This window comes from Phoca vitulina, unplaced genomic scaffold (assembly GCF_004348235.1).
Source record: "Phoca vitulina isolate PV1807 unplaced genomic scaffold, GSC_HSeal_1.0 scaffold9, whole genome shotgun sequence".
Taxonomy (NCBI): Eukaryota; Metazoa; Chordata; class Mammalia; order Carnivora; family Phocidae; genus Phoca; species Phoca vitulina.
Genome location: NW_022589712.1, coordinates 44193394 through 44218271, shown reverse-complemented (window position 1 = coordinate 44218271; position 24878 = coordinate 44193394). Strand labels below are relative to the sequence as shown.

At 35.5% G+C, this 24878-nt stretch overlaps 1 protein-coding gene across 2 annotated transcripts in view; it reads right to left on the bottom strand.

Moving 5' to 3' along the window:
• Positions 1-1768: 1768 nt before the first annotated feature.
• The window catches only part of GOPC (golgi associated PDZ and coiled-coil motif containing), a 41404-nt gene continuing 18294 nt past the window's right edge, over positions 1769-24878 (bottom strand). The window contains exons 2-9 of one of the 2 annotated variants that reach the window (XM_032407997.1): positions 21099-21263; positions 19537-19560; positions 16224-16399; positions 15002-15167; positions 12369-12464; positions 10751-10915; positions 8102-8282; positions 1769-4837 (exon numbers count right to left, since the gene is read on the bottom strand). In XM_032407997.1, coding sequence (XP_032263888.1) covers positions 4707-4837; positions 8102-8282; positions 10751-10915; positions 12369-12464; positions 15002-15167; positions 16224-16399; positions 19537-19560; positions 21099-21263 — 1104 coding nt within the window. In that variant the 3' untranslated portion in view covers positions 1769-4706. The remainder of the gene's footprint in view (positions 4838-8101; positions 8283-10750; positions 10916-12368; positions 12465-15001; positions 15168-16223; positions 16400-19536; positions 19561-21098; positions 21264-24878) is intronic. The other variant, XM_032407999.1, reaches the window with a different exon arrangement.

Here is a 24878-nt window from a genome sequence, read left to right as displayed (position 1 = left end):
GGTACACCATTTGTGAAATACGTAGTAAAGTGAGCCGTGACCTCATGCCAACCACTTACCGATCAGGAGGTCCTCCTCTTCAGCCTCTGGGTGGGAGATGAGCCGGTTCCTCATCTAAGAACCTGTTTCCTCACGTCTCACTCCTGGTCCACTTGTGTTAGCCTGGGTCCTCCAAGAAGCAGACACCAAGACCAAGAAGGGATCTGCTGTGTAACAGATTTATTAGGAGCAATGCTGGTGAGGCAATAAGAGAGGAAGCTGGGTTTAGTGGGAAGCCGGAAGCAACCAGCCCCCGATGCGGGTAGGAGCTCAGCTGCAGGAGGGAAGGTGGGGAGGAAGCCACTGAGATTAGAATGTAATCCTACGGGAGTCTGGCAAGACCGTCAGGAGTCCTCAGGCCAAGGCAAGGTCCTGTCTGGGGGCAGCAGTTGGAGAAGCCGGGATGGGTTTCAGAGTGCAGCAGCTGCCGAGCCCGGAGTCACTGTGCTGCACCTGCGGGACATCTGCGAGCCGCAGTCTCCTGGCCGCCGCCACGGGGACTACCGCTCTCAAAATACACCTGAAAAAGATTTAGTATCAGACAAATATTTAGCACCAACAGCGCATGGTAACTTGCAATACTTTTAGTTAAAAAAAAAAAAGTTACAAAACCACCTAAAATAGAACACTGATTAAAAATGAAAATGTAAATAATCTTTTAAATTTCATAGATCGAACAACATCCTATGCAGATGAATTCTGGGGTAAAGACTTTTCCAAACTGCTTGCTGAGCTGGGAGCTTAAGCTGACTGTAGCTACAGACACCATATTGTATGAGGACTAAATCAAGGTTAATCAATGACAAAAAATAAGTGTTTCTAAATGTTCATAACTTAAGTAGTCTTCTGAAATATGATTTGTATTCATCAATACTAAGAGTAAAATACCATTTGTAAGTTTATCTTGCTGATTGACCTCAAATACCCTTAGCAAAGCAAAGGCATTCCTACACATTTTACACCTAGTCCTTAGGTTGACTGTAAGTGACCATATGTAAAACTTCTGAAGCAAAGAAACAGAACAATGTTTACAGATGTTGCTAAAAATTATTTTACACCTCTTTTGGAAACTTCTCAACTCTGTGGGCTCAGATGATAAAATGGAAGAATGTCCTCTTACACGGTATCTAATAGGATCGGTTTTTTAATAATTTGTTTCAATATTATCCGCTTAGAGAACATTGACTATCAAAATCTGTAACATAAAACTAACCCAAGGAGACTAGAGTCTTTGCCATCTGCTAAGTTTCAACAAAACGCTGGTCCCACAGTTGCTCTGACAGTTCCTTCAACCACCATGTTTTTAACTAACCCAGAGTAAACATTTCCTATGATCACACGGTTAATTCCTACCAAAAAAAAAAAAAAAAGTTGCACTATAGTAACTAGGTTTCAGCCTTCGCATGGACCTGATGGCTGTTAGTACAAATGATAGAAGCTACTAGGAATAAACCAAAATATTTAATGGGAAAGAAACTTAAAATGTTTGGGGTGCCTGGGTGGCTCAGTCGTTAAGCATCTGCCTTGGGCTCAGGTCATGATCCCAGGGTCCTGGGATCGAGCCCCGCATCGGGCTCCCCGCTCCGCGGGAAGCCTGCTTCTCCCTCACCCACTCCTCCTGCTTGTGTTCCCTCTCTCGCTGTCTCTCTCTCTGTCAAATAAATAAGTAAAACCTTAAAAAAAAACCCAAAAAACTTGAAATGTTTTTTTAAAAATGAGATCAATACCATTTTAATGTAGAAGATGCCATCTTTATTTACAGGCTAATAAAAAAATATTAAACTCAACTAGATATAATACATTTGTCATAAATCCTATAGATCTGAGGCCGACCCTACGTGGAAGACTGAATAAGTGGAATGGTGGAATACATAATAAAGATGTCAAATAATGTGTGACTTACACATGAATCAATGAGTTTTGTTTCTTAACATGAAAACAAAGTAAGTCCACTGTGTGGGGAGTAAAACCAGCACCAAGCACAAGCTGTGTTACCTTTTGACAACTATTCAGTTATAATTACCAAGACTCAGAACCTTTCATTTCTCTTAAACCTGTTTTAACAAGCCTCATAACCCAAATGTTGCTGCTCCATCATATTCCTAACAGATAACGTAGAAGAGAATTTCAGAGGCTAAACTGTAAATACACACGCACACCCCTACACACAACCCTCATACTGTGGAACATTTTTTCTCAGCTCCTCTGTGTGTGCATTTGTAGGTTTTTCTTTTTCCTTTTTAACTGTAATGGCTTCGCAACAGTTCTCTCCTTTTCTATTTGGTTTTGTCCTAGAAACTTAGGTGCTAGGAATTTCTTCCCTATAAATGTGAAAATATAAAAACTGCTTCTCATTCAGTCTCTAATTCTTAGCTCATCCCCCAGAGACCAGTCTAAAATGAACTTTTAACTAGGTACTTTCTAAACTCCTGACAGGAAGCTCACAGTAGCATCTGAGCAACAGGGTTCTCATGCAGACTTCGCAAACCAGGGTGAAGCAGGAATGAAAACAGAACTGACTTAAGCAATCTTAAACTACCTGGGAAATCTTTCCTTCTGCTCTTCAGCCCTTGAAAGGAGTTTATGTCATAACCATCCCATATGATCCATATTACATAGCGTCTCCAGAGAAATGCCAATTCAAGGCTCTTAAAATACTCTTTATGGACTTTTTTAGATTGTTCTCGAAAATCAAAAAGTTTTAGCTAGTATCTCCTAAGGATTCTGTCTAGTAGATAAAGGATATTCTCTGGAAAAAAAAAAAAAAAACCCCGCCATGGTCATCCCATCCCAGGCTGCGTTTTAAAAAAAACAAGAACATGGTTTCAAGTCAAAAACAAAAATGTTTTCAGATACACTGCAATGGAAATTTTTTTGGCTAAATGAATATACTGGCTCAACTCCAGCTTGCAGATTTCATGTCATGCCTGGGGTATGTGTTTGGTGTAGGGGGAATGCATAAGGAAAAAACTTCTTTCTTTTAAGAGGCCTAGCCTGTCAGGAGCAAACAGTAACATGTAGCTTGCTTATTTGGTTGTACAATTAAATACTAGCTTTTGCTGGGAGGCAACGTTACGCTACAAGGTATTTTAATATCAGTAACAATATACACTATGAAGTGCATTTCTATTACAAACTAACATGGTGATATACAAATGAACAAAACCATCCAAAACAAACCATAAATGAGCAATAGTTAAAACATAAAATTTATAAATAGCAAAACCACCAAATAAAGTATATACATTGTATAGATTTACCTATGAACAAATATATAGTGCATCTAGGAAAGACAAAAAAAAATGTGTTCTATATCACGTAACATCTGAATATTATACATGAAGATACTGGTAATATTCTAAAAGCCTCGTAGGCTTGTCCCCCACTTAATAGTCCCTTAAATGTATATCCTTTTAAAAAAAAAATCAGTGATATTGGCAAAACTATCACCTCTTTAAATGCAATGTTTTCACTTTCCCCAAGCAGGGTACCAATGGCCTGCAAAGCAATAAATAAGACAGCAGGCCCTCCATGCTTAATCCTGGGATAAGAGAATTAACAAGTCTGTAGTTTTGCATATGAGAGCACTTTAGTCAAGAAACACTGAGATGAAAAGCCAACCCAAACAATTACCGCATCAAAATGTCTTCACTTTATCTTGCCCACCAGTGCCTCGGCTTTTTAAGTGATTGGCAAATAAGTTACTTTGAGAGAAAACTGCTGTGTAGATGCAATGTAATTTACTGACAAATAAATTTGAGCTATTACTGCCAGAAAAATGTATCGTTACGTACCAAGACTATCACAACAAGACAAACTTTATGAACAACTCAAAATGTATAAAACTGTCTTTTGTGGATCCCAGAAAAAAAACTATTGGAGTCTAAACATTAATAATGTAATGCTCCAATACCATGCACACAGATCAACATAATTGAGGACAGATATTTTATACTCATCTGCATTTCTTTTAAAAACCAAGAAAGTACAATGTACAATAACTTTTGAGAAAGTATCTCTAGTGCAGCATTGATTGATAAAGGATTGCTTAAAGAAAACTATTTTGTACTGCATTGAATAAAGCTGAAAGGCAAACTTATTACAATAAATGATCATTAAGAACTGATTTAGATATCAGGATGCAAAATAAATTAAAAAACTAAAGCCATTCTTTTAGTTAAAAAAAAAATTAAGTCAAGCCTACATTTCTGCAATTCACTGAGTTAGGTTCTGTCTCTGAAATACCACACTTAACGTTCTGGAATATATATAATATGAATTCATTTATTCTCTTGTATTTAAAGGCTATTTCTTATAAAATTCCGGTTAGCACGGTCCTTCTACTAAATGGAAAAGGAGACAAATAAAACAGTCGTGCTTCATTTGGTACTTAAGAGCCTAGTAATATCCCTTGGGGAAACACATGCTTTGGTGCTTTACAGTTTTACGAAAATCAAAGTTGCTTTACATGCAATAGCTAATTATGGTATACCACAGAAAACAGGGAGTTTTATGCATTTAGAATTGTTCACATGAAGCCCTGAGGTACCCGCCTTTCATTTAGGCTACAAGCCTCCCTTGATCTTGTATAGTCTTTGTCACCGTTTCCCTAGTGCCCCAAACTCAGAAGAGTCTGGTCAGCAATCTTGTCCAGAGGTACAGTCAGTTCAGTACGATTTTGTGTGATACAGACCGCGCACATCATCTAGTTTAGAAGCACTGTCGTCTACGGGAGCTTCACTCGAAGTTCCCAGGTCTCCATTTTCATGTCCATCAGCTACTGCCTTCTTATTAAACCCTGAAAGAAAGAGAAAAAAAGGCAGATACTTTCTAATCCAAAAAAAAGTCTTAGAACTTGATTGAGCAAAGACAAGGAATGCCCACTATAATTAATAATAGTAATGAGGCAAATGATGGGGCCCTAAATTAATCAAGTTAGTAATTTCTGACAAAGGGATTCTTCCTTCTTCTGGCAGATATCAAACACTGTACAGATTTTTTCATATTCTCTACTGGACCTATCAAAAAATTATATATAATTTCCTACCAGACTTTCCATGAAACTTAGAATTAATACACACAATCGTAAAATTCAGTTAATTCTACTTACACAAATATATAATGAACAGCCAACTATATGTTTCTTCTACATTTCGCTTTCAGATTATTTAACTGCAGTGAACTGAGGCACATGCTAGCTTCCTGCTAAAAATCTAAGTTGTTGGCAAGACAATGTCCAGATACAATTTAAAACAAATTTTGGTTAATCTAAAAAATAGACACTAGGCTTGCCAATAAAATCAGAGTTGATTATGTCATCTATTTAGTGAGCTATGAAGTATGGACGTGTGCTAAACAATCATCAGTGGATATATTTTTTTGTGATTTGAATCCATTAATCGTGGTAAATCATAAGAGCATACATTTTGGTTTTATGAGTCACATTTTAAGTGGTCTGCAATTTACAGAGGTGGCACAGAAGTCTTTTAGCCTCAGCTGCAAAAAAGGAAAGGAAGAAGCCTTCTACTGCGGACAGAAAATAGTTGAAAGGGTGAAAGACAATGAAATCATAGGGAAAGTAGCCCAACGGTGTAAAGTTATGACGTACTGCCACAATGGTTTTGTTCAAGATGCATGGGGAGAACACTATTGCTACTGCTGTCTACATGTAGATAATTCATAAAATCCAGGCTTACCACAAGAACATTAGTTCATTAGTTCACTATATAACTCTGTGCCAGAAATTTCTCATTTTTGGTTTTCAGGATGCCTTCACACTGCAGATTCCAAAGAGTTTTGTTCATGTGGTTTACTAATGTTATGTAGGTTATTGATGTTTACCATATTAGTAATTAAAACTTCTGAGAAATCTAAAAAAATTATGACTTTGTTAAAAATGAAAATAAGCCTAATAAATGTTAACATAAACAACATATTTGTCTCAGTGGAAATAATTCCATTTTCTAAAAATTTAGTCAGAAGAGGAGCATTATTTTCAATTTTGCAAATATCCTTAAAGTCTGGCTTTAGGGGCGCCTGGGTGGCTCAGCTGGTTAGGCATCTGCCTTCGGCTCAGATCGTGGTCCCGGGATCCTGGGATTGAGCCCCGCATCAGGCTCCCCGCTGAGCAGGGGAGCCTTCTCCTTTTCCTGCTCCCTCTGCTTGTGCTCTCTCTCTCCCTCAGTGTCAAGTAAATAAATAAAATCTTTAAAAAATAAATGAATAATAAATAAATAAAGTCTCGCTTTATAGATAGCTGGATTTTCTTATTTGCCTCTGCTCAATCTATTACAAGTATATAAAAAAGTTCACCCTCACACAGATACATAGTTGGAAGAGGGAAGAGTAGTTTTAATAGGCTTTTCGGATAACTGTCAATATTCTTCTTTGATACTATACCAAAATTGGAAACCACAGAATTTGAAACCATATCCATGAACTGTTCACACTGTTACGTTAAAATCCACTTGTCTATCTTGCTGTTTGAATGGCTCTTTTACCCATGCAGGATTTTGTAACATCATACACTGGTCATTTGAAAAATATTAGATCACTGAGTTATGTAGCAATTCCACGAGTTGACAGGTTTCATTTTTACTATATCAAAAAAAAATCACATTTATTAACATCACCACCAATCTTATTATACAAAAAAGCTGTCAAGCTCATGGTGATTGATACAGGTTTTACAAAATTCTAATTGTCACTTGAAAGCTGAAATTTTATCATTGGCACTAAATACTGTCAGTTGTTTCCCTGAAGTGATGGACTCATTTTGTTCCTTTTAAAGAAAATGGCTGCCAAACTGTCTGAACAACCATAATTTTAGTCAGTCATTCTTCAAGTCAAAATTGTCTTCCATGAAAAAAATGGCCAGTTCAGCTAGCTACTTAATCACTTAGGTGCTTTTCTTTGAGACCAGCATGCAGACTCAGTGCTTTATGCATACTTCCCATCTCATAACACACGGTACGAAAAAGACAAGCATTCAAGGGTCGAGATTTAATAAAATGAAGTTTTACTATTTCATGAAACTGGTATTTTCTTCTTTTTTTTTTTAACTCTGAGTAGATGGCAAGAAAGAAACAATGATTACTTTAGTAGTAGTACCACTGCCTTGATTTGTACTAAGGCAAACAGGTATTTACCCTCACTGCTTTTGCACCATCAGTGCAAATATCAATTCAGGAAAAAACCCACAAATAATGTTTTAGCATTATTATGAACCATTTTGGGGGGGCGTTTTATTTATTTATTTGAGACAGAGAGAGAAAGAGAGCACATGCGCGCGCCTGCACGAGTGGGGGGGAGGGGGAGAGGGAGAAGCAGACACCCTGATAAGCAGGGAACCTGAAGACGCAGGGCTCAATCCCAGGACACAGAGATCGTGACCAGAGCTGAAGGCAGACGCTTAACAGAATGAGCCACCCAGGTGCCCCTATTATGAACGATTTTTATCTCATGAATTCCCTAGGAGGGTCTCAGGGACCCCCAGAGATTCATAGATCACAATTTAAGAACCACTGCTCTATGTAAAAGAAAGGGCCAGAATTTCTCTTTACAATATGTGTAAATAATAGCAAAGGAACTAAACCAAAAATTCTCAAGATCACATATCCTGATTCTAATAATAATTGCAAGACAATGGTCTAATAACATATTCATATTAGTCTACAAATCATTGTATTATGACAGAAGAATGCACTTTAACAGCAAGATGACAGTAAGATGTATCTACTCTAAAAGGCATTTTTATCAGTCTATTTCAGAATCTAGAAAACTTGGATTTTTATTTTTTATTTTTCAAGGATCATTTGTAGTTCAGTAACTGGTAATACACTTGTCTTAAAATCCAAAATGAACCTAAGAGAACTTCTATGTAAATACATTTTGGCATAGTGACCAGTATGCAATGAAACTATAAGCAAAGGAGAGCTATTTGATCTGTTAATGATGATTTCCCCATCATTAAAACAGTGTTACTGAAGAAATCTAAAATTTTGTATTTTAAAAGTTTATTAATAATAAATACATTAACAATAACTTTTAGAGTAATTTTTACCTTGCAACACTTTGATTTCCCCGCTTGTGTCTTTGCACCCAGCACCAGGATTACTCCCTCCCTCTAACTCATCAAGGTACAAACGGTAGCGGTGTCCACTCTCATCTTCATACTCTACATTTTCATCATCAGAATCCACTTCGGGAGCCACATAAACTACTTCAAATTCAATCTCTCCTCTCTAAAATGAAGAAAGAAAATGAGCAAGTCAAGTTACTGTAGTTATACTCAAAAAATGGTTTCCAAATTCCTTGGGGTGAGTGATAGGCATGAGAAGCAGTCAGATCTCAAATGTAGCTCCTCCTTTCAAGACAACCGATAATGAAATTCTAGAATCTCAAAAAATAGAAAAGCACACAGAGGCTATCACGTCCAGATCAACCCCATGAATTCTAAGTAATTTCCTTTTAATATTACAATAGCTCTTTGTACTAGTCACAGTATTTTTGCTAACAGACCTAAACTAAAAATGAATGCTTAACTACTCAACTTAAAAAACTTTAGAACAAATGTTTAGTTTAAAAGTCATTCTGCCATTTTGTACTTGACACAGCAAATCCATCTAAGTAGTCAGATATTAAAGTTGCACTTAAGGGCATCACACAAACTTTTCCTTGACTAATTCAAGAAACCTCTACACACTGATTTCTTTTTTCTTAGTGAATAGGTCTTGAGCCTTTACTTAACTTTCACTGAGTACCACAGTGTTAATAGTAATTATTATAATAGTTATTTTATTTATTGTACAAGACTATATCCTTCAATCCTTGAATAACCCTATTGTAGTACAGTCTCTTTTACATGAATGAGAAACCTGAATGAGTTCTGGAAAGAGCAGATAATTTTTCCAATATGATGAGCAAGTAAAATAGAAAAACCGAAATTTGACTCCAAAGTCCTTGCTCTTTCTACTAGACTAAATGTATAATATTTGGGGGTGCCTGGCTGGCTCAGTCAGAAGAGCACTTGATGCTTGATCTCAGGGTTGTAAGTTCGAGCCCCATGTTGGGGATAGAGATTACTTAAATAAATTTTTAAAAATACTTATTATAAATAAATGTAATACTTGTACTGCTATTTTTTTTAAGATTTATTTATTTTAGAGAGAAAGAAAGTGCAAGCAAGGGGAAGTACAGAGAGAGAGGGAGGGAGAGAATCTCAAGCAGACTCCCCATTGAGTGCGGAGCACGATGTGGGGCTGGATCTCGCAACCCTGTGGATCATGACCTGAACTGAAGCCAGACGCTTAACCGACTGAGCCACCCAGGTGCCCTTGTACTACTATTCTTTAATAAAACTTATGTTCAAGTAAAAAGTTACAGGTTATTTTATGTCTAAAAAACATTCCAAGTCATTTAATAAGAGAATACAATTACTACACATAAGTCTGGTATTTGCAACTCTGAAAATTATGGCCTGCCTTTGCTCCAAAGAAAGCATGCCATTTTTTACTGCCACTCACTAAGTCAGTCTCTTTGGTGCTCTGCTTTCCCAGCAGTTTAAGGTTATGTTTCAGAATTTTAACACATGCTTAGCATTTCCTTAAGTTTGTGACTGCCTGTTTGTATTTCCTTGACCACAGCTGCCATTCATCTCACTCTCGTGCTACTGAATATGGCCAACTTGGACTGAGAAAACACTAACTGAAAGAGGTTAGGGTTGCATTCTGAGATCTCTCTTAGCAGATAATGCTTACAAATACCATCTGGGGGAGACAGACAGATAAGGTGGTAGTCTTCCATAAAGTTCTAGATTAAAGAATTAGGTCTGTGGGTGACAGTCATGGAGACAGATTTTAGACTTAATATGAGGAAGACCTTCCTAAAAATCAGCAATGTACAACAATAGAATGGACTACTTTATCAACAAGTTCCCCCCAATGTAAATAGTTAATTAGTGATATTGTAGAGATTTATACAAAGTAGAGTTGAACCAATAAGCTATAAATTCACTTTCAACTTTGAGATTCAATTCTACACTGAGGACCCAACAAACATCTCAATGTACTATCAACATCTAATTTCTTCAACCTTCTTCTTGAAGGAAAAAAAGAAAACAAAAAAAAACCCATCTTAAGTAAACCTGGTAACAAATAAGACTTGTGGGTATGAATCCCAACTCTATGATTTATTTTCTTTGCAACCTAGAGCAAATCCCTAAGAACCTTAGTTTACTCATTTTAAATAAGAGGGTTGGGCTAAATGATTTCTAAGGACCCTTTCTGTTCTAACATTTATGTCTGTAAAACCAATCTGCTTCTAACATTATGTTTTCTATAATGCCTTCTATTTGTATAGTGTTTTAGTCATTAATGACGTTTTGCTTTCTAAGTACCAGGTCCTGTTCGGAGCACTTTCTATGAATCAACATACTTAATCCTTACAGCTCTCCAATAAGGGCACAGTAGCAGAGCAGAGGATTTAAGTAACTTGCTCAAAGTTATGCAGCTGTGGGAAAAAGCAAGTAAAATCTTCTTCAGTAAATCTGGCTGAATATCTTCTATAAAAGGCCCAAATCAAAGGGAACTAGTATCTATATATAAACACTTTACTACGTAAGAAGCCTCAAATACTGGAAGTATAAAATATTCAGTAGATTCAAGAAGAACCAATTGATAGATCCAATTTTAATTACATAAAGGGAACTTACCTGCTGGGAAAGAATGGTTACAGCTTCTTTATGCTTTGTGTCCCTTAGGTTAACTCCATTAACAGCCAGAATAGCATCTCCAACGTGCAGTCCTCCACATCTATCAGCAGGTTGCCCTGGGTGGATCTCAGAAATGAGGATTGGAACACCATGTTCTTTCCCACCCTAACCAAAAAAAAAAAAAAAAAAAAGGCAGTCAATTAGTTTACTCTTTTATAGTCACAGACTTTCCTAACAATAAAATATCTTCTTAAAAATACATTTCAATAAGCATCTATCCTGTATAAATGCTGAGTAAAATATTATTTGCTACTTAGGTAATGATAAATATATTATTACGAGTATCAAACAGTTATCTCTGAGTAAAACAATAACATACATGTGCTTTCTAAAACACATTCCAAAGCCAAAAAAAAAAAAAAAACCAAATCAAAAAACTACAATCGGCTGAACTCTTTTAAACATAAATAAAAATATTTTAGGTATTAATAGTCCACAGCACTATTAGATTTTATCAAATCTAAATCACTATAATAAGACTTACCATTATTTTATGTACTACAAAAATCACTGAAAGAGTGTAAGAAAAATCTCAATTTCAGAGATATTAAAATGTGAAAAAATATGCAACACAGAATTGATAAAATGCAGTTATTTGGTACCTTTCACTTTTTAGTTTGTGTTATAATTATTTGTGTGTATGTATATATATGTATGTATTATTTGTGTGTGTATGTATATATATATTGTGTGTATGTGTATATATACGTATTATTTGTGTGTGTGTATGTGTATATATACGTATTATTTGTGTATGTATGTGTATATATATGTATTATTTGTGTGTGTGCATGTATATATATATATATATGTATTATTTCTTCTAAAATTTATGCTCTTTGAGGGCAGTGCATTCAAAAAGGTAGGTAGGTATTCAATAAATACCTATCAGGTAAACTTCTTATGATAAAAAAAATTTCTACATTAAACAATACCAAAAAGCAAATGAACTTATGCAGTATCCATATATTACCAAATGAAAGACAGAGTAAAGCCATCTTATTCATTCTTCTGGAAAAAAGTACTGTAAGGACAGCAAAATGACTCCAAATATATGTATTTTATAATATGCTGCTCTCAGAAACGTTGCCCAAGACAACTGTTTGTAAAGGCATCAAATTTAGAAAGGAAGAATATTTGGACTCAACAGCCAGTGAAATTTGACAACAAAGAAACGAGAACACGAGAAAGATAGCACATACTCTAGAGAAAAGAACAATACAATTGGGAGCCATTTAACATAAAGAAAACAGTCATATCCATTCTCAAAGGTCCTAGAGGCAATCACAGCATATTGTACAAAACTATAACCCAAGTCATAATGAAAATGCTAAATTATGCTTAATAAAGTAATAATTTTACTAAAGTAATAGTTAATAGTCATTAGGAAGATTTACATACAAAAAAAAGTTTACACAAAAGTGTTGGTGCCCAGGGGAATAAATTTAGTTATTTAGAGCACATATCCAGAATACTTTGTTTCCCAAGGATGTCCAACAGAGGAGCACGATTATACTAGTTAATTATAGAAGAGGAGCCTGGAAGCACTACTTCTTACTGTAATTGAAATGCCAAGGCCTTCATGATCTTCCTTAAGGAGAAGAACTTTTCTAATTGGACCAACACCTTGGCTTTTCTTTAAAGAGTCTTGATCCTTAATGGGGGGATAAAAAGAAGAAAAATTAGAAGAAAAATTAGTACTACTTAAATGATATATCAAATAATGTAAACCCATGCTATATAACTCACTTTTAGAAATCTTCATTAATTTCCTGGAATGCATACACAGTAAAGTGTTAAGAAAATAATTTAACAGATAAAATGGAAAAATGAAAATAGTTTTCTGTTAATATAGCGAACGGATGGATGATTTTCTCACGCTTTTGTCAGTTTCTTTAATTCATCTCCTTTTAAATTGTAGGACATTACAAAGGAAACTATTGCCAGGAATTAACTGGTAAGCAAATATCTTCAAGAAATAAAAGTAGTAAAATGTTTATTTTCACTAGAAAATATCATAAAGATCTACATCATTTTAACTAATTTGTAGAATTAAAAAAACAAACTGCTAACTGGATCATTAATTACTTTTCATTCTGTTGAGCTCTGGAGTCTACCTCTTAAACAAAGGACTTTGGTCCATAAATTATTCTTTCTCTGGTACCTTTACTCTTTCCTTCTCTGCTAAGCTCCTCCCCGTCCAGCATATAAACAAATTCTAAGCCTCTTCCAGCTTTAAATACTGACCATGTGAAAACATAAAACAAAATAAAAACCCTTCAATTATCTGCTGTCTTCTTTAGCTACCACCCTCCCTCATCTTTCCTTAACCTTTACACAAAGTTAATCCCTACGATACCTAGTTCCTTGCCTCCCACATTCACTATTCCAGTCACCATAATTAGGGTTTTGCCCCCACCTGCTCTATTAAAACTGTCTTCTCTACAGTCCCTGGCAGCCAACATGGCTCTACCTAATGTATACTTTTTAGTCACTATCCTATTTAACCCTTGCAGAAAGCTGATACTGTTCACTACCCCCTTCCTGAAACCCTCTTTCCCTTGGTTTCTACTACACTACCTTACTAGATGGATTGTATCTGACAGCTCCATTTCAGACTCCCTCCTTTGGTGATCCATTTCTTTCCCTCACTCCATAGAAGTTTCTCTCCATCCATGGCCTCCTATTCTTTTTATTTTCTATATACTTCCCTGGGTTATTTAATCAATTCCGTGGTTAGGTTATAATAGATAATTTACCTAATATTTCTTCAACTCAGACTTCTCCTAAATTCCAGAGTCATATATCCAACTGGATATATTTTGTTTGTCCCAATGGCACCTCAAATAGTACATGTCTAAAACAAATCTCATATTTTCCCCTCAATCTTCCTTTTCCTCTATTTGCTTTATCAATGAATGCCATCATCCCACTCAATAGCCCACACCAAAAACCTACACTCTTCCTTCTCATTTACCCACATACCCAAAAGCAGTTAATCACCAAGTCTTCTTGATTCTTCTTTTTTTTTTTTTTAAGTAGGCTCCACGCCCAACGTGGGGCTTGAATTCACGACCCTGAGATTGAGAGTCACATGCTCTACTGACTGAGCCAACCAGGTGCCCCCAACTCTTCTTGATTCTAATTCTCTCAAACCTACCCTTCCTCTCAAATATACTTCCCCTACATTCATCACTTTCTCCCTAAGTTACTACAGTATCTTTCTCATGTATCTTCTTGACTCCAGTTAGGCCCTCTTCCTGGTATATCCTCTTCACTATACCAAATTAATTTGTCAAAGTTATGTTAAATCTTGAGTCCACCATTTTATTAAAAAATCCCATGATTATCAGGTTAAAGTTCACACTCCTTTAGGTAGCATGAAATAACTTTTGCCATCTAGCCACTGCTTGGAATTTAATGGTCCCCAATGGTCCCCAATGTCCTAGAGAAGACAATGGCGTAAGTGCTTATTGCAATCCCCACTCTTCTCCCACCAACTTCATGTACATGTCAATTCTTCTTACAATAATCTTTGCAGAGGGAACAAATACTTGAACTTGTTTAAGGCCATGGTTTATCTGGTACTAAGATATGTAAGCCACCGGGAAGGAGTCAGACAGGCTTTTATTATGGAAAGGCTTATATTATCAGACAGCTGTAGTAATGAAATTTAATAAAGATTTACCCAGATAGAAAAGCTCTTGTACAATGGTGGCTACAGACGCAGACAGATGGACACGGATCTCAAATTCCATCTTAATTCAAGACCAAACAGGTGGAAATGTTCATTCAGAAACTACAGTTGAATCTAGTTACCAAAAATTTCCTTTAAGAACTACCCCCAAAATACTTGCCAATTTATTAATATGACCACATGTTCTCTGCTAAGCTTAAAAAATTTTTTTTAAACATGCCTAATCATGATCCAGGAGAATTCTGAAATATGAGCCAAAGTATGAGCAATATGTATTTGCTAGCAATAGTTCAGTTTTCAGAAATATCACTTTCAGGGCATTTCAGGGTAAGTCAACCAAGAACTTTATGTATCTGTTCTAAATACGTTTAATTCCACTTTCCCTTTTTTAAATAATGGTTTTAAATACAACTAGAATAAAAAACATTGAAAGGACTTCTGACTATAGGAAAAAGGAAGAGGTGGAGTGAGAAACAGTAATGAAGCAGACATACGTGGCCTGGAGGGGCCTGCATTGGTCGCTTCAGGTCATTACGTCCTCTACAGGCTCTGATCACGGTTTTGTGACGATGCAAATGTATTTCAGCTTCCAGCTGGTTCCAGAGCTTATCATGAGCTGGTCCCTTCATATCTCGTCCTAGTAATTGTATTTGTTGGACCCTTTATATTGAGAAAAGAGTAAATTCAGTTAGTTTTTCATTATTATAATTTTTATTACAGAGAGAATTCAAAAAAATTACTGAACACAGTAGCTTCTGCATAAACCTGTTAGTAATAAAACTAATACCTTCAGGAACCTCCTGAGGTCTCTCAGATTTGTAAAATACCAAAGTCTGAAAAAAACAGATGTCTTCGAGAGAGAACTAGTTTTTTTAAAAAAAGAATGAATGAGACCTTTTCTAATCATATCCTTAATTCAAATACATCTAAAAACAATTTTTGAGACTAATGTCAATGAATGTGTTTCATGTCTTGCACACAATCAGGGTAGGTCAACAAACAGATACTACTGAATACTAGGTCTTTACAAGAGTCTAACTGTACAAAAACATTTCTTTTAATGATAATTTCTTTTTATAAAATGATTATTTCAAATATGGCAAAAGTTATTAGAAAATGTGCACTTCAACATGATATAAATTATTTTTATTTGCTCCACATCAGTTCTTAATGTGATGTCAAAACAATGAGTAAAAATTTATTATTTACCAAAAATAATAAATCACCAAAGTCTGTGAATAATTAACTGTAAAAAATTAATGCAAGCAGAACTTTTTATTATTATGATAAAGTCACTGTCATTCCAATGTGTCTGGAAGTCCAAGAAAGATTACGCTTCAATGATCACAGAAAGAATTCCTTACGGAAGTCATGCTGTACATGTGAACATCATCTTTTATGGTTTCAAGGCAGGAAATGGCTGAAAAGTGCAGATCTAGCGTTATTAGCATTTCAAAATAAGTTCCTATCAGTGTGTGTGTGTGTGTGTGTGTATGTGTGTGTGTGTGTGTATAAACCAGAAATACTTATGTAGTATGGCTAAATAAATCTGCAATATATAATGCTATCAATATTAAGTTAACAACAGCAAGCTATAACCAACTGTAAAATATCTCTTAAAGATTAATGTTTCATTTACCACAAGAGGTTAAGAGTCAACCTCATTAAATATCCAATTTGTTACCTAAGAGTACAATGTACTCATTTTTTACACACCTTCCTGCTAGTTCCTTATCCAAGTACTTGGCAGCCAGTCTTGCCCCATAAACTTCTGCCTGGAGAACAGCTATATGTCTACGAAGGGCTTCATTCTCTTTTCTCAACAACTTCACTTCAGCTTCAAGTTGAGCTTCTTTCATTTTTTCTTTTTTGTTTGCTTCAAGTTCTCTCTCCTATTTTAATTAAAAAAAAAACAAAAAAACACAATGTAAGGAAAATACTTTTAAGGCTTTTTGGCAACAGACCATGTTCCTCAAAATACATAAAAGCGCACACAGTCTACAATACCAACAATGAAAGCATATGATAAGAGTTACCACTTCATTTCCATAAAATGGGACACACAAGCAAAGATTTGGATCCAATTCTTTTTAACTAGTACCAGAAGGTGTTGGGACCACTTCCACATACGATAATTCTATGCTTTGGGGTACTCTGACACCGAGGATACTAAGAGAATTAGTCTTCTCTAAGCTCATGTCATCATATACTAATAGGAGTGGTTTCAATGAATGCATCTGCTCTCTATTTACTTTCTAAAAATGACTCAAGAAACTAGACTAAAATAAAAATAATCACTCTGGTGGTTGTACCCGAAGATTTAATTAACTTTAATGCAAAAATTCTTTTTTGCTGTTGTTTTTGTTGTTTTTAATTATTTTATTTTTTAAAGATTTTATTTATTTATTAGAGAGAGAGCAAAAGCAGGGAGAGTGGCAGGCAGATGGAGAAGCACGCTCCCTGCTGAGCAAGGAGCCTGATGCGGGACTCGATCCCAGGACCCTGGGATCATGACATGAGCCGAAGGCAGACGCTTAACCGACTGAGCCACCCAGGTATCCCTAATGCAACAATTCTATAAACAAGTCAAAATCCTTCAGTTACATATATAGATCCTATAGCTAATTTACGTTAGAGGACTATAAGAAACTTACACTGTTTAAATTAGAACAGATACTCCAATTTTTTAAAGAATGTTTGATGGTCATGGAACAATGCTGGTAACAAATGCATTGAAACACTGACACATTAAAAAAAATTCTCTACTTAAGCATATCTATGGTGTAGATTATCACTGAATTTGGGGATCTGATTCATCTATCTGTCCATATGTCAAAGTGAGTGAAGTTAAAATGAATGTTTGCAGAGGAAAACAGGGCCTCATCTGCCTTCTATGAGGTAGAATGGGCATCCATTTTTAGCTCTCATAAAAGGATGCCATCCTATGCTCCACTTGGTAGATAATCCATATTTGTGAATTACAGGTGTTAGCCAGAGTATAAAACCTCAAGATCTTTGCCATCCAATTTTTACCATAAGCTTACACATGAGAAATAATGTTCAATTTACCTTAAAAGTATAAAGTACAGTGTGTCTATTCCTGTAAGTCAGGGGTGACGAATGTAAATGCCTTCAGGACCCAAGGACAGGACAGATAGGCCGATATAAGACAAAGTAGAGTGGAAAATGGAAGGTACAAAATCTTGCCTAAAGGCAGTCAAATTCAAATACACACACAAACTCTGTGGCTAAACAAAACTCTTCTGAGAGTTGAATAAGGGCCCTGATAGATATTTTGAGTGTTATTTTTGGATCAAGAAAACTATCCAAACACTGTAAACTTCCATTTGTCCTGAGCATAAGTGTTTTCACTGCCTTACAGAACTGCTTTTACTGACTCACTGATACACGGAATCTATAAATCTTGTGAAAATGTGGCTGTATTTGTTGACGAGATGTGGAAGACACTGTTCATGTCCACTTTGTGAGACTTAAATAAAGATCTAGCTGAGCACCAGAAAAAAACGTTTCTCTTGAGCAAATTCCAAGTGATACTGTTTCTATTGTATGGGTACTGATTATTGTAATTATTTCCCTTTTTATTCTGGATATTAAAAAGCTGAGAAACAAATTTAAACAAACTTCTAACAGTTCTGGAATATATTTTGGTACTAATTTAACTGTCTGCTTTGGTCTACTCTTTTGACAACAGTATATCAATAAATGATACAGCTAAACACCAATATATGATATATTCAAATACAAGGCAGTGAGTACCACTTAAACACACACACAAAAATACAAGCTAAAATGAGTAATTACCAAGTGGTAGATGTATTTATCACCTCTTTGATTAAAAATATTTGTTATTATAAACAGAGGAAGATTAATTAGCAGGCCTTTTCAACTTCTGTAAAAAAATATAACCATTAGACCATAATTTCTAAATATTGTTTTTCAAGAATTTTAAGAACTAATAATTTAGAATCCTCCTTTTTCAACAACTTCGGAATTACTAAAATCGTAATTTATTTCAGAACCTATTTTCTAAAAGGCAAGTAGCAGTTCCAAAAAACCCCACAGTTTGGATGTGTTTTTCAGATGCTGTTTTTCAGAAAAAGAGTTCCCAGAAGACCAAGTATTCTTTGGTCTATGGACTAAATAAACTTTACGTTGAGAATTATCTACTTACAATTACTTTGATGAGCTATTTATACAATGTTTATGAAATGTGAGAAACACATATTAAGTCACCATTTTGCTTTCATGATTCAAACCCCTAATGAATCTGACAAACACTCCGGCCTGAAAATAACTCTGCAAGCACGAATAGGACTAAGAAAACTGAAATTCATCACTTTCAGTTTTAAAGAAAACATATGTATCTTCAGTTAACCTGCTTAATAGGTAATAAGCAAGGAGCTCATTTTGTATTCAGAGAGCCAAACAGCATTATTTTCCGAAGAAATAAAGCCATAAGACAAACTGGAACCTGATTATTAAGAAATTATATATTGTTATTTTCTAAAATAAGTTCTGGTAAAGAGTTTCAAAATTCAGTTGTTTCAAATGCCACACAATTATTCCAAGACTGCTACTAAAAAGTTATAATACATGCAGTGGATGAATAAGAAACCAACATGCACATTCTTTCTCTCGGGATAAACTCAAATAGGAAAAGAGGAAAAAGCTAGGTCTGCTTAATGTATCTTCCAAATACTCAAGTGGGAAAACCAATTGCTCTTTTGAAGTAGAGGTTTGAGCAAATTACAAGGCTCAGAAGTTGTCAATAATTGATGGATTCTGCAAATAATGGTTACAAATCACAAACAAAAGAAAAATCTTTAACAACATGTAGTGAGAAGAGAGCAATGGGCCACCAACTGAACTTTTCAGGTACTGGCAGATTAAAAAACTATCATCATGAACATCATTTCCAAATACAAAGTAACAACATGTAATACGCAAGTAAGACACTAAGAACACTTCAGCATGACATATTAAAGCAAAACAGAAATAACATACTTACCAACTCCTCCACAGAGGGGACAGACTTAAGATATAAGAAAAAAGTTTGATAATTAGAAAAATATCAAACAAATGAATTTATCTAGTGGTATAATCATTATAAGGAAAATTCCCGTATGCTGAATATCATTTGGGTAAAGTTCATTAGAACAAATATATTTGCAAATCCATAAGCAACAGTAACTACGTAGTGTTAGATTAAAACTTTTTGTTTCACCAAAATTAGTCAACCTACCTGGTTCCGTGCCTTTCCACTACAGCACCCTGTTTCAGATCTAATGTTAAAACTTCAAGTAAATTCTTTTCTAGTGAAAAAGTACATTGTTTCTCAATGTTAACATCAAACATCCCAAAGAAGCCTCGAGAAATCTGACTCATTTCAGTTAAACGTTACTAACTTAGATTCATAGAATTTCTGAAATTAAAAGGTTTAAGGAGAATGTAAATATTCAGTTAAATAAATTCTAACATCAGTATTAGAAACCAGTCAAATGAAATTAACTGAAATCAAGTAAAACTTAAAAATGTATGACTATCATCATCATCATTTCATCTCCTGCCTCTCCCAAGCTGTATCTGTCTTATTGCTGTGTCCCCTATGGTCAGCAAAGTGTCTGGCACTGAGTGCACAATAAATACACAGGAGATTAAGCTGAAATGAAACTTTAAAAAATTTTCTACTTAAACAACCTGTATTAAGAGGGCAAAGGTTAATTATGGAAAATGTATATAATGAGTATTATACAAACATCACAGAATGTTCAGTGACAGGAAAAATGCTTATAAGAGCCACAGAAAAATGTACTCCTGGTTGGCACCTAATTCCATTTTCCCCTTCTTCCTTATTAACAGAACTCCAGTTTGACTGGAAGTGGCCATGTCACCAACTAAAAGGCTGAAATGCGAGCCGGGATTGCCAATGAGATGGCTAACTGGATGGGCAAAAATCGCTGAGGAGGATTTCATGAAAAGTTCTTTAAAGAAGGCTAATGCAGCCTGGAAGCATCCTTTTGCCCTTTTCTTAGATTCTTCCTTCTTCCTGCCTGCAATGAAGAAATCCTAAGGACGGAAACCATGAGCTAAAAATGGCAGAGCACAACAACAAAAAGCACCGATATACCTAGTTATCTATAGGGCTATCATATCAGCTCCAGACTACCTATCTCGGGACTTGGGAGAAAATAATTTGTACTAATCAAGAATAATCCCAGTGTTATTTGGATTTCTGTTATATGCAGCCGAACTTAATCCTAACTGATCCAATAGGAAAAAAAAAAAAAAAAAGTTTACATGTTATAATCACAAATATCTTTTAAATATATTTACACAGATACTTTCAAATAGGAAAATCCTATTCTAAGTATCAACTGCCTATTGGTATTATCACTTCTCACCCCTAGGGGATGAGACTGTGGATGATCATAAAGATCTTTACATTTTCTGCGTTTTCTAAATTTCCCACAATGAGCACATACTATCTTCTATATTCAAAGCCTCATTAAAAACTGTCCTCTTCACCCTCTAAAATACATGTAAGTATATGTTACCTTCTAAACTACTTACCAGTTTTGCCTTAATGGTACCAGAGTCAACACTCTGACCAGTTTTAGCATGGAGCTGAAGCTGGATAGAGTGCAGCTGTAAAAGCTGATCGTGGACTTCTTTCTCCAACACAACTTTCTCTGCCTGGGTCTCTGTCAGTTCAGATTTCAGATCCACCAACTGAGCCTTATAAAACAACAATGAAAAACATCAAGTAAGCTAATTTTCTTTATTTTGACTCTAATAATTATTCAAAGATGACACAGAAAGACTACCTTTAAAATGAACAGATGAACACCAGAATGAATAGATGAACTGAGTTATAAGACATCCAACTAAGCAGTCATAAATTCAATAGCACACGTAAGATATCTGAGTGGCAAGAGAACCAACTCTACCGGAAAGAGTATCTCCTTTTTTTAAAATAAAGTTTGTTTGTTTGTTTATAATCTCTACACCCAATGTGGGGCTCATACTCAAAATCCTGAGATCAAGAGTCCCATGCCCTTCCAACTGAGCCAGCCAGGCACCCCCATAAACAGTATCTCCTAATAACACAGAATGCTATTTCCATTTTACTTCGCTTACTTGAAGAAGGCTTTTCACTGTTTCACCTTTACCTACAAAGTTTATGAAAATATAAACATATGGGATGGCTCATCATCCTTAGAGATAACATGTGTGCCCCAGTAGTCCACTAACATTAATGGTATATCAAAGGAGAGGCAAGTGGCCACCCCAGAGAATACTAGCCCATATCAACCAACCCATTATCAAGTAATTATTTCAGGTGCTAAGGTAGGAGCCACTGAGGTCACAATGGGCCTAAATATCAGAGTTAACTGTAAGCTACAGTTCTGCTATAGCAGAACAACTCCTCGGAACCACTTATCCATTCAAGCTGAAGTTTTAATTTTCACAATTAATGTGTTCTACAATTGTGCACAGGATGTGTTTCTTGTGGGTCTGGTCTTCCTAAGTGGTCAACAGATTAAAGTTCAAGCCTGGTGATGGGTATTAAAGAGGGCATGTATTGAATGGAGCACTGGGTGTTATACGCAAACAATGAATCATGGAACACTACATCAAAAACTAATGGTGTAATGTATGGTGATTAACATAATAAAATTAAATTAAAAAAAAGGCCTGAGTTTTCTATTTAATTCAACATAATTGTACTAAGCATCAAGGGGCTCAGAACTATGCCAACTCAGTGAGAAAAGAATTGTGGAAAATATGTTTAAAATTATAGATGATAACTATTTATGTCTTGGAAAAGCTTTCTTATCAACTGAGGTGATATAAATGCAAGCCAACTAAAGAAAAATGTGGCAAGTTACAGATATATTTAGAATTGGTCATCCCAAGGAATTCAAAGCAAAGGAAGGCTTAAAGAGGGTTAGTGAGGGAAAGCAAGTTCAGAAGTGCTTTGAAGTTAAATGACAAGGACAAAATAGAAGTAATAAAGCAGGGGCGCCTGGGTGGCTCAGTCACTAAGCATCTGCCTTCGGCTCAGGTCATGATCCCAGGGTCCTGGGATCGAGCCCCGCATCAGGCTCCTGCTCCACGAGAAGCCTGCTTCTCCCTCTCCCACTCCCCCTGCTTGTGTTCCCTCTCTCGCTGTGTCTCTCTCTGTCAAATAAATAAATAAAATCTTTAATTAAAAAAAAAAAAAGTAGTAAAGCAGTCCAGAGATGGAAAGAAGACTAGCAGAAGCAGAGAGAAACCTGAAGCAACTTAGGTAAATTCTCTGGGTACAGTGACCAAAGGACTGAAATACATCTCTACCAATTGCACCAATCAGTACCTAGTACATAAAAGATGTTCAATAAATATCTTTAAGTTGAAATGAATTCTAAGACTAGCCCTGTACTTCCAGATAAATCACTGTCTTCGCTGGTTTCCCCAATTTTAAAACAGGGATAATATCCATGGCTTTGACTATTCTCCTAAGATTATTAATCTTATACATGAAAGCACTTACTAGAGTATGAAGATGTTATTATCAAGGAGTTTAGACTACTCAGAGAAGTTCTCTATTGACAGAATGCCCAAGACTGGATAGGAAAGTGAAACTGGATAAATGACTAGCTCTGGATGAAAGACCAAAACTGAGATCTAATCCCACTGGAAATCACTGCATGCTCTCAATGATGTTTTTGGTTTTGTTTTAATGACGCTTTATTGAGATATAATTCCTGTACCATAAAATGCACTCTTTTAAGGTGTATGATTGAGCAGTTTTTAGCATATTCATAGAGTTATGCAACCATCATCACTGTATAACTTTGAAACATTTTCTTCAATTGACATTTTAGCGACATGTTATTTGCAGGAAAGGTGAAGATAGGGACATTAGCAACACCCTATTGTAGCTTTCCAAATGATGTTATAATGGTAACTTTGTAAATGGAAATAAAGCATTTCACAATGCTGAAAGGAAATTGTTGGCAACACAGATTGGATGTCCAGTGGAAAATTAGATCAACAATGACAAATATTTCAAGCTTAGAGAATAGTGAAGCCATTGAAGGAAATAGTAAGATCAGGATGGTAGCTTATGTAGACAAGAGGGAGGAAGACAGATGAATTAAGTTTTAGACATGTTTGATTTTTGTGTCAGCCATGATATAATCAACAGGAACTATCCCACGGAATGTTGAAAATAAAAAAAAAAACAAGTGATAAATTGGGACTAGGGTTGGCACAAGGAACACAGAGATAGGAATTTATATCCTAAGACTGAATTAGAGGGAAAACAGATGGCCAAGGACTGGGGCTTGGGTAACAACCAGAGGTAGAAGAAAAGAGGTGGCATGCTATAAATATAAACCAAAATGTTTCATAATATAAACACTGTTGCATCTTGTGTTACTTCTTAGAGATCACTCCATATCAGAAGAACTTCCTCATCCCTTTTTATAATATTTTTATTCATGTATAACTTACATCAGAGAAGTACACACATAATGAATTCCAGAAAATAAACTTATCTATTTAACTACCACCTAGATAAAGAAATAGGACAGTACTAACACTCGAGGACTCTCCTTGTGGCTCTTTCCCAATCATTACCTCCCCTTTATCCACAGACATAACCGTTAGAGTAATACCCTGAATTCTAACATCACAGCTAGTTTTGCCTGTTTTTGAATATAACATAAATAGAATCATATGGTATGCATTCACTCATGCCTGGCCTTTGCCTTAAGATTATGTTTATGAGATTCATTCATGTTTTGTACAGCTACAGCTCATTCATTTTCACTACTACATAGTATTCACTAAATGAATATACCAAAATTTATCATTTTCATTCTTTTTGATGGATATTTATGCTGTTTTCCAGTTTTTGACTATTAAATTGATATTGGTATGAACCTGTCTTTTGGTACATATGGAAAACAGTTCTGTTGAGTATATATCTAGGAGGGAAACTGCTGGTTTACAGTGTATGAATACGTTAAACCTTGGTAAATAAGGCCAGTTTTCCAAGTGATTGTGTAACTGACATGCCCACCATTTATGAAAACTCAGCTTCACATCCTTGCCTTCACTTGGCATTGTCAATCTTTTTACTTTTAGCTATTCTGGTAGGAATACAGTGGAATTCCATCATGATTTTAATTAAACCTTCTTGATTACTAATCTTAGTAATTAATTAGTAATTACTAATTATTTAGTAATCTTATTTACTAATTCTTCATTACTAATAAGGTTAATCACCCTTTTCATGTTTATTGGCCATGTGGATATTCTGTTTTGTGAAGTGCCTATCAAGTCTCTTGCCTATTTTTCTAC